At 52.5% G+C, this 10,670-nt stretch overlaps 1 protein-coding gene across 2 annotated transcripts; it reads right to left on the minus strand.

Moving 5' to 3' along the window:
• Nucleotides 1-668: 668 nt before the first annotated feature.
• CIMAP1C (ciliary microtubule associated protein 1C) lies at nucleotides 669-8,428 on the minus strand. Of its 2 annotated transcripts, none has more exons than XM_081290072.1 (4): nucleotides 8,359-8,428; nucleotides 3,138-3,248; nucleotides 2,059-2,172; nucleotides 669-1,255 (listed from the first exon to the last, which is right to left on the minus strand). In XM_081290072.1, the coding sequence occupies exons 1-4, from the start codon at nucleotides 8,393-8,395 to the stop codon at nucleotides 774-776; spliced, it is 744 nt and encodes a 247-aa protein (XP_081146198.1). In that variant the 5' UTR covers nucleotides 8,396-8,428; the 3' UTR covers nucleotides 669-773. The 2 variants fall into 2 exon arrangements, with proteins under 2 accessions (XP_081146198.1, XP_081146197.1); XM_081290071.1 differs by lacking the exon at nucleotides 8,359-8,428 and adding an exon at nucleotides 5,284-8,138.
• Nucleotides 8,429-10,670: the final 2,242 nt, after the last annotated feature.

The raw sequence follows: 10,670 nt of genomic DNA on the forward strand, positions 1-10,670 counted from the left end.
CAGGTTTCTCTCACTGCCCAGAGAATCTTCTGGAAACACTGTGTCTTATCTGGCTAACTTCCTCATGATGAAGCCTGATGCCCCCCCACGCTGCCCACCATCTTTTTCCCAGTATTAGCACAGCCTCTGGCACCACAGGCTCCTGCTGCTTTGAACCACCCCCAACTCCCTGTCCCTTTTGGTCCCACCTTATCCTCTTGGGTCCCTCCCCCAGGACACCTGTCCTCCCCCTCTCCAGCTAGAATGGCCTCTCCCTGCTTTTTCACACCCTCCCCTCCTGTCCTGGTTCAAAGTAAAAGGGTTCCAGTCACTGGCAGGGATCAGAGTCTTGCAGTTCTGAACTGGGGGAACCTCTTCCAGGCCTACCTGCTTCCCATCCAAAGAATGACCCTGAGGCCCTGGCAAGAGCAGGAACCGCAAAAGCCACACAGTAGTTAGTAGCAGAGTCAAGACCAGAACTCAGCTCTCTGGGGCTCCTGCCCGGGGCTTTGTGGAGGATGTGAGGCTCCCCACCGTGAGCCAGCCTGGAACCCCTCTTTGACAACAGGCACAGTCCCTCTCCCAGTATCCCAGCCCCTCCCAGAACAGGGCCCAAAGGAATCCAGCCGTGAGGAATGAATGCAAAACGAAGGAATGAATAAATAAAAATATTTATCTAGTGCCTTCCGTGTGCTCAACACTAGCTCTGCTACTTGCATCCTTGATCAAGTTGCTCAATTTGGCGTAGAAAAATAACATCTGTGTGTGGGAGGGTGAGTGCACCAGCAGGGACCTCAGTCACAAATGTCGGTGACCAGTGGGCACAGGTTGGGGGAGTGTTTGACGCCCATGGTGAAAGAGGGCATGCGGGGCTTGTGCACAGTGACCTCCTGAACATTGTGGGAGCCAGGGCCAGGCCGAAGGGTGTGGTCCAGTGGGTAGGCAAAGCGCCTGGCCATGCTGTAGATGGGGCTGCGGTTCTGGTAGATGGACGGCTCGGGCCGGGCATGCATGGCGGGGCCGGGACCTCTGGCCACATCCTCCTTGTAGAACCAGTTCTTGTTAGAGGAGTTCAGACTATAGCAGGGGGCAGCTCTTTGGATGGGGTTGTTGGGCCCCAGAGAGACTGGCAGCTGGTACTGGTTGGGGGCTGGGTTGGGGTCCAACACTCTGAATGGACACCGGTAGCCGAAAGCATACTGGGGAGCCCTGCGTTCCCCAGGGGGACAGATCTTCTCCAAGTTGTAGTGACAAGGGGATGGGTTGGGGCACAGGCCTGAAATTGAGCAAAGTGGAGAGGTAGGGGAGGGGCCCCCAGTCCCTGGCACCCAGCTGATGGGTCCAGAGGGAGCTGTGGCTTCAGCACCATCTCAGCAGCAGGAGAGGGACATCCGACCCCTGAATGGGGTGACAGGCAGGCAGAGGACAGCAAGATGGTCATTTTTTTCTTGTGGGGGAGGGGGTTCCAGGGATTGAACTCAGGGACACTCAACCGCTGAGCCACATCCTCAGCCCTATTTTGCATTTTATTTAGAGACAGGGTCTCACTGAGTTGCTTAGTGCCTCGCTTTTGCTGAGGCTGGCTTTGAACTCTCAATCCTCCTGCCTCAGCCTCCTGAGCCACTGGGTTGTAGGTATGCACCACCGTGCCCAGCAGCAAGATGGTCATTTAGGCCATCCTGACACCAGGATTGTGATACTGTGTCATCATATAAAAACCACCAGGGCCATCAGCCTTGGGCTGCTAGTGCGCTGACGTTGTCCCTGTGGTAACACAAGGAAAACATCCTGAGGTCACTACAGCCTGTGAGCTCCTTAACGTGGCAATACTGCAGCCTTCTCGTGAGTCCCATGACATCATGACACATAACCTGGCTTCTAGGCATGAACACTGTGACAGACATGGCGATAACAGCGTGCCGCAGGGGTGTCTCGATGTGCCATCGCAAGGAGATGCCAGCATCCAAATATGCTGCTACTTTGACCCTGCTCAAGTCTTAAGGAAGGGCCCCCATCCCCTGACCCTTCCCCCCTCCTGGCCTCCCTCCCTGCCTCCCGCCCTCTCCAGTCACAGCTTACGCAGGTTGGAGATGCGCTCCTCCATGGGGACCTGCGGGCAGCTGGACATTCCAAACCGGGTTATTTTGGGATCCAAGAAGTAGCAAGGCCCAGGGCTGCATATATCTGTGATCCCTGTAGGGCAGCCAAGGAGGGACCCTGTCAGCCCCAGTGGCTGCCCCAGCATGAGCCAAAAGGAGTAAGTAAGGGTTCCTTCCAGATTCCTCTGGCTCTTGGGTCTTTGGAACCCTTGGTTCCTCATCCATAAAGTGGGACTTTTGGCACGTGACCTGCTATTCTGGACTTTTTCTGGGCCGGGGAGGTAACTCAGTGGTACAGCACTTGCCCAGCATGCACAAGGCCCTGTGTTCCATCCCCAAAATACCTAGTTCAGAGGAAGAAATAAAATAGTGGCCACACAGGCCAAGCACTGCAAGCTTAGGTAGAGAGGTTGGTGCCAAGACGTAATAATAGCCACTGTGGCTATTGTTAGTGTTGAGAAAGGGCCCAGCCCAGGCCAGGGCAGTTCCCTGCCAAAAAGGGTGTGCCTCCCCTCAGGGAGGAGCCTGGCAGACACCCTAGATCTCAGACCCCCCAGATACACATGGCCTCACCCCTGTCCAGCCTCTTTTCTCGCTGGCCTTGGCCAGCAGCCCCGGTCTTCTAGGACTGTTTGCTCCCTCCCTTCCCTTCCTAGAAGTTCTAGGCCACCTCGGAAGCTCTGGGGTCCACCATTCCCACCACATCTCCACTGCCCCCACTCCTGCCAGCCACGGTGCCAAGCAAATCCAGCAGAACATGATGACCGAAGCCTAGGGGTCCCAGCCAAAGGTGAGGTGGAAAAGAAGCCCTGCTCTACCAGCCAACGGTGCTAACATCCGCCACAGGTCCCCGGGGCCATGTGGCTGGAAGCTGGCTGCAGCACAGCCTTCAGAGGGGCTGGGTCATGCAGGAATCCCTGCGCTTCCTTCTGCCCCACTCAGGGCGGCCTCAGCTCCCTGTGGCCTGTGGCTACAGAGGGTGGCTCCATGCCTCTCACTGCACCCACAGACTCCAACAGTGACCACACCCATAAGCATGACAGGGTGATGGCTGCTCACGCTTCTCTGAATGCCGCCTGTGCAGGGTAAACGCGGGCTCCTGGAACATGGAGGTGTCGTGGTCTACGTAGCCTGTGCAGGATGGCCGGAGGTACTTGGCAGGCCCTGGACCTGTAAGGACAGAAAAGGCAGCCTTTAGCCTGAGTCCACTGATCCGAGACAGAGGAAGCCCCAAATACAGTGACTCATGAGAACACAGGAGGTCTTGGCTCTTGCGGATAGCCTACTACCACAAATCCTCTGCCCTCCAGCTGCTTCCTTAGGAAAGAGACAGTATTCCTAGATAAAATGCAGTTTCCCTTGGGCAGACAATGCAGAGTAAGACTGGTGAATGGTAACAGTTAAAATTAATTAATTGAGAACTTTCTCTAAGCCTAGCACCATGCTAAGCACTTGATAATTTATTTCAATGAAGCATCCCAGATGACCCTGCAAAGGAGATGCTCTTGTTTTCCCATCTTACAGATGAAAATATTGAGGCTTAGAAATATCAGTCTACCACTCCTCAAAAAAGAAGTACAGGGCTGGGGCTGGGGCTCAGTGGTAGAGCGCTTGCCTAGCATGTGTGAGGCACTGGGTTCAATCCTCAGCACCACATAAAAGTAAATAAGTAAAATATTATTTTATTACATACATCTACAACTAAAAAATATTTCTAAAAAAGAAGTACAAATGGCCAAAAATTATACGAAACAATGTTCAACATCTCTAGCAATTAGGGAAATGCAAAACTACACTGAGATCTTTTCATCTCATACCAGTCAGATGGCAGTTGTCAAGAATACAAATAATAATAAATGCTAGAGAGGATGTAGAGGAAAAGGAACACTTTACACTGTTGATGGGGATTATAAATCTGTACAACCTCTATGGAAATCAGCATGGAGAGTCCTCAAAAGACTAAGCATGGGACTACCATATAACTCAGCTCTACCACTCCTTGGTATTTATCCTAGAGGATTAGGCATTGTACCACAGTGGTACCTGCATACCCATGTTTATAGCAGCACAATTCACAATAACCAAACTATGGAACCAGCCTAGGTGTCCATCAATGGGTGAATGGATAAAGAAAACGTGGTACAAATATACAATGAAGTTTTATTCATCCATAAAGAGAAGTGAAATTATGTTATTTACAGGAAAATATATGGAACTAGAGAACTTTACATTAAGTGAAATGAGTCAAACTCCAAAAGTCAAGGGTCATGTTTTCTCTTGTATGTGGAAGATGGAGCGGAAAAAGGAGCTGGGCGCAGTGGAACAAGCCTGTAATCCCAGTGGCTCAGGAGGCTGAGGCAGGAGGATAGCGAGGTCAAAGTCAGCCCCAGCAAAAGTGAGGCATTAAGCAAATCAGTGAGACCTTGTCTCTAAATAAAATACAAAAAATGGCTGGGGATGTGGCTCAGTGGTCCAGTGTCTCTGAGTTCAGTCCCTGTTACCCTCCCTCTCCCACACCCCCCCACCAAAAAAAAGAGGAAAAAGGAAAAGAAAGGTGACAGGCGGCAGGAATCTTGTGAAAATCAAAGGGTGAAGGAATCTTGTGAAGGAAAGAGACGAGGGGATGGGAGACAGTGGGGAGGGGGGAGTGCTAGGGAGTATATTGGTCAAATTATATTGTTAAATTGTGTTCATGTATGAATACATAACAACAAATCCCATGTGTGGAAGGAAAAAAAAGAGAAGTGGAAACTTCAAAGTAAAATATGAAAACAGGAAAAAAAAATCTGCCCAAGTCACACAAGACAGTAATGTGATAATTCTGAGACATTCAGCTAGCAGAACCTAAGTATGTCATCACGACTTTAACCCACTTCCTACTTAGGGGAATAAGCAGTCATTAACAATATAGTAAGAATTAATTTGTCTGGTTCCCATTGAAAATAAGATTGAAAGGAAATGGAAGAGCTGAAGCTAGGCCTGGTGTGTAGCTCAGTGATAGGGTGCTTACCTAGTGTGCCCTGGGTTCAATTCCTAGCACTGGAAAGAAGAGAAAGCAAGATTAGGCTAAAGACTCCTGATTCACCACTCTAAGGCTTTTTTGAGGTGAATCTGGTTGAGAGATGTGCTTGGCAGGAGGCAGGACTGGGCTGGCTGGGACTCCCTCACGGAGTGATCCCAAGCCCGGGGTTGGGGCCTTTCTCACCTTTGATCATGGCCATGATGATAGGGGTCTGCTTCACCTCCTGCCATGAGGGCACCTGCACCTTCTTCTCTGGGTGCTGTGCATAGAACACGTAGTTCGGGGCCTCCTTAGGCCGCATCATGGATAAGGCCAGGGAGGGGCCGACCGTAGCTACAGCCGAATCTGAGTCTCAGGCAAGGAGCTGGGGGGCCCTGCCCCCAGCCCCCCTGACCACTCTCCCCACTCCTCCTCAGAGACCATGTGGGGGCCGAGCAGGAAGACAGTCCTCTGGCTTGAGCGAGCAGAGGCTGTCTGGGGTGCAGCCAGCCACAGGGCCCAGAAGGCTGGAGCTGGGGATGACATCACCGCAGAACTTGGACTGTGAAACCCAGTGTGTTTATTTCCTCCAGTTGCCGTGGCGCCTGAACTGCGGCAAAGAGATTCTAGGCTTCGTGCTCAGTAGTGGAACCCTGAGACCTCAGCTGCTGCTTCCCACCCGCCACTGGGTGACATGCTCAGGGGTCCCAGGACCTGGGGTCTGGGGAGGGTAAGGGAGGGGTGATGTCATACCCAAGCCAGCTCCTCACTATCAGTGAGGGTGCCTAAAGGTTGGGGACAGGAGTGGAAAAGGAGAGTGGGATTGGTCATAGATGAAGGGATTCACCACACACAGCCCTGGGGCCCTCTACCCATTGCCCCTGTCACCTGTCTCTCTGGCTTTGGACACCTCCCTCTGTCAGAGTCTCTTTTCCCCTTGGCAGAGGATTAGGCCAACTGCTTTGCACTAAGGTGTGACTGTCTGACGGCCCCCACCCAGACTTCTTTCCCAGGGCATGGTATTTAAAGATCCATGTCAGCTCAAAGAATATCTGCCTGCTGGTGGCATTTCAGACACGGATTGGGAGGCAAATAAAGGAGGATAAGGCTATAAAAAGCCACTTCTGTGCTATGACCAAGAGCACCCCTAGGGGACAGTGTGGCAGGAATCATGGAGGGGTAGGGAAGATTTTCAGCCCCATATAATCCATGGATGAGCCCCAGGGCTGAGAAAACCCTGGAGAGACCTCTTTACCCCTAGGAACCCAGGAGGCCGGGGGTCGGGGGGGCCTGGGCGCACCCACCAAGCCATGACTCAGAGTGAGTTTGATGGGAACCAGGCAAGAGGTTTCCACTGTAGGAACCAGAGGGCGGCCGGCTCTAAGGGGGTCTCGGTGGCCACCCCACTATAGAGATAAGGAAACCAAGGCTGGAAATGGTCAAGGATTTGCCCAAAGTCGTCCACTGCCTCAGTAGCACAAATGGGATCGGCAGCACAGTGTCTGGTCTCAGGGCAAGGCCCACTCAGGGCTCGGTGCAGCCAGCAGGCGTGAGGAGGGCCTGGCCCAGCAGCGATCTGGGCATGCCTCAAGCCACTTAGGGACCAGAACAGAGGGCAGAGCCCCACCCAGCAGCAGCAGAGCACTCCCATGAGGCAACCAAACCTCAGGTGCTCCCTCCTCACCTCCATCCCGTGAGCCCTGACACCCCCGCCCCGTGCTGCTAGGGGCCAGATCTGGGGCTGTGACCCCACCTTCCTGGTGGGGCTCTCCAAGTCCTAGAGACCCTGGGAGACTCCTTGTATTCCAAGTACCTGCCCCACCCTCCTGCCCTGCTCCTGTGGCCTGTCCTTGTGCACAGCTCTCATGGGGAAACTGAACCCCCCGCCAATCCCCAGAAGGTCCAAGTCTCGCTCCTGCTCCAAACAGTCCCTTCGCTCCATCTTTGATGGGGAACTAGCTCACCCTGAGATGGCCCTCAGCTTTCTCCAGAACTCGCTGTTCTGTTCCTCACACTCACCATTTCTTAGAGTCTGTGACAAAGGGGGTCATTTCCCTCCCTGGGACCAGATGGTGCCCCCTCCTTGTCACATGTGCCATTTCTTAGGGTCCTAGTGTCCTGGAGTGCCCCTCTTCAATTCCGTGCTGTCATCTGTCCTTCTTTTATGAAGTTGGAAGTCCCGGCTGGTGTCCAACACAACTCCACCCCAACCAACTCCTGCCATGACCCTGGTGATGTAGGCCTCCCTGGGAGCCATCCCCGGTCAATCCCCTGCCTCCCAGTTCCTAGACCGCCCTGTGTCTAAACACCTCTGCCGGCTCCCTCTCAGCCCCGTGCCCATCAGCAACCCTGGGCTCCCTCCCCCCAGGTGCTGACTGTCCACCTCCCCTGATATCCCAGCCCCTGCCCTCCACTCCTCTTGCTCTAGCGCCCTGCTGCACAAGTGGCCTGCCATCCCAGAGACCCCGCCACTGAGCCTGCACTTCCTCCTCGTCCTCCAGGACCCTCCTGCCTTCGAGCATTCAAATCTGGACTTGCCCTCCTGGCTGACTGCCCACCTACTCCTCTGGTCAGTTGGCTCTCTCCCCGTCCCCAGGGATCATCTACAGCTTGGCACATTCCCCTCCGTGTGCCCAGCCGTCCCTGCAGACCCCGCTCATCCATTCCTCAGCAGAGAAAACAGAGGCCGTCAGACTGGACTCTGGCTGGAACCCTCCCCGTCACACTCAGACCAACGGCATCTGCTGTTATCTGCTTCCACTTCCCACCTGGGGCCCTGCCCATCGCCTAGGACTTCCACCTCTAGTCTGGTGTCTTTTTTTTTTTTTTTTTTTTGGTACCAGGGACTGAACTCAGGGCGTTCAACCACTGAGTCACATCCCCGGCCCATTTTGTATTTTATTTAGAGTCAGGGTCTCACTGAGTTGCTTTAGGGACTCATTTAGTTGCTGAGGCTGGCTTTGAACTCACAGTCCTCCTGTCTCAGCCTCCTACGCCCTGGGATTATAGGTGTGCACCACCATGCCTGGTTCATCTGGTGTCTTCTTATCACACTCTGATATCCCAAGTCCCCTCCACCTATTAAAAATCATCTCCCTGTCCCCATGCAGCTCTTCATCACCACCTATCCCACCTCCTCTCCCCAGTCCATGAATTTCCCAAAAGGGGCATTTGTCCCTCCTGGTTTCTATTTTCGCCTCTTTTCACCCTTGACTCACCAGGAGTTGACTCCAGGCCCGTGGCTCCACCCAAATCAGGCCTGACTAGATGCCCACTGACCTGCATGTGGCAGCTGCGCCCAATGGCCACTTTTCATCCTCTTCTGGACTGGTCTCTTGGCAGAGTTGGATCAAAATGACTGACCACTCCCTCCCTTACCCAGAATGTTCTCCTGGTTTTTCTTCTCTGGTTGGGCTGTCCCTTCACAGGCTCTCTTCTGGCTCTTCTTCCTCAGCCTGACCTTTCAACATTGGCAAATGCTCATTAATTGCAAAGGGAAAAACAATAAATTCACAGGGGCAGGGCCTGGTGGGCACCGTCTCAACCCAGTGCTACAAGTGAACGTCCCAACAAGGGCGCGGGCGGTGTGGGTGCCTCCTGGTGGGAGGCTCTGAGTGGGACACAGCATCACTGTCAGGGTGTCCCCCTCAAGGATGCGTGATCTAAATCTAATAATGAGAAAAAAAACTCAGATCAAGATTCTCTCTACAAAATAACTGACCTGTCCTCGCCAAACATGGCAGTGTCACCAAAAACAAAGGGACACTGAAAAGTTATGCCAGATTAATAGAAACTCAAAAAATAAGACAACTATCTGGGGATGTGGCTCAGGGGTAGAGCTTGCCCAGCATGCATGAGGCCCTACGTCCCACCCCCAGTACTGCAAAAAAAAAAGAAGAAAAGATCCACGTGTGGTGATACACTCCTGTAATCCCAGTGACTCAGGAGACAGGAAGATTTCAAGTTCAAGCACAGTCTTGGCAATTTAGTCTGTCTCAAAAAAAAAGGGGGCACTGGGGGGGATGTAGCTGGGTGGTGAAGTGCCTCTGAGTTCAATCTCCAGTATCAAAAAAAAAAAAAATAAGGAGGAGAAGAAAAGAAACATCTGTTGAGTAAGTTGATCAGCTGGTCCACTGATTGGTCCGGGAAACACCACTCTCCCCATAGGAGCCAAGCCTCACTTCCCAGTCTCAGGCACATGCTGGGTCTGGCTCTCTGGACTGCCATCCACAGTTGTGCAGATTTGTATTGGTTATTTATTGCTGTGTAACAACTCACCCCCAAAAGCTAACAGCTTAAAACAGAAATCTCCTTCTGTCACACCCAGTGCCTATGGGTCAGGAGTTTGGAAGGGTCTGTGCTATGTGGAGTGGTTCTAGCTCCTGGTCTCCCAAGATGTCTGTAGGCCTGCAGTCATATGGGTTGGGGACTGGAAGATCAAGTCCAAGGTGCCTCAGTCCCATGAAAGTTGAGCCAGCTGTGGGCAAGACACCTCAGCTCCTCCCCATGGGGCCTCCACAGGCTGCTGGCTGCCCCAGAACAAGCAATCAAAAGGGAGCAAAGGGCTGAGGCTGTAGCTCAGAGGTAGAGTGCTTGCCTAGCATGTGTGAGGCACTGGGTTTGATCCTCAGCACCGCATATAAATAAAATAAAGGTATTGTGTCCACCTACAACTAAAAAAATGTTTTTTAAAAAAGTGAGCAAAGCAGAAGCCACTATGTCTGCTTTCATGAGCTCACCCTGGAAATCACAGCATCAATTCTGCAATGCCCTATTTAACAAGGGAGAGGACTATTCAAGGACACAAATGCCAGCCAACAAGGAGTACTGAGGGCCATCTTGGAGACTGGCTATCTCGAGGTTTTTCACTGTACAAGAACAAATGATCAACAGGGCCAGGAGGAGCTGAAATCCAAGCAATACATCTATAGCTATCTATCTATAGATCTGTTGTTTGTTTTTTGTGGCACTGGGGAATGAACCCCGGGGTGCTCTTCCACTGAACTACATCCCAGTTCTTTTTATTGTTTATTTGAGACAGGTTCCTTCTAATTTGCTTAGGATCACACTAAGTTGCTGAGGCTAGCCTCAAACTTTTGATCCTCCTGCCTCAGCCTCCTGAGTTGCTAGGATTACAAGTGTGCCCAAGCTACATATTCTTGTGTTGGCTGGTACCATGAAATCTCCAGATGGGCTACAGGCATACCCATCAGCTTGCTCTTGGTGTCTCTTGGTTGTGAGCCTCACTCTCCTCCAAGGGATTCCTGAAAGTCATGCAGAGCAGGACCCTGGCCTAAACTATTGCCGTGGTCATAACCACCAGGCACTACCTTCACCATCAATAAAGCCCCTTGTTGGAGGTCATCATCCAAACACCATAGTGGCTCTATACTTCACAGATGAAGAAAAAGGCACAAATAAGTGACTTGTCTGAGGCCACACAGAAAACGCTTGGCAGGGCCCAGCTCTGGCTCCTCACCCCACATTCTTTCCACTGCCCTGCCCGGCCGCCAGCTCAGACCCACAATGTCTACCACCCACGGCAAGCCTCGGTCCCAGTCCCAAGCAGGTACTTCTCATTCTCCTTTGGG

Source organism: Spermophilus citellus (genome assembly GCF_964194105.1).
Source record: "Spermophilus citellus genome assembly, chromosome: 4".
Taxonomy (NCBI): Eukaryota; Metazoa; Chordata; class Mammalia; order Rodentia; family Sciuridae; genus Spermophilus; species Spermophilus citellus.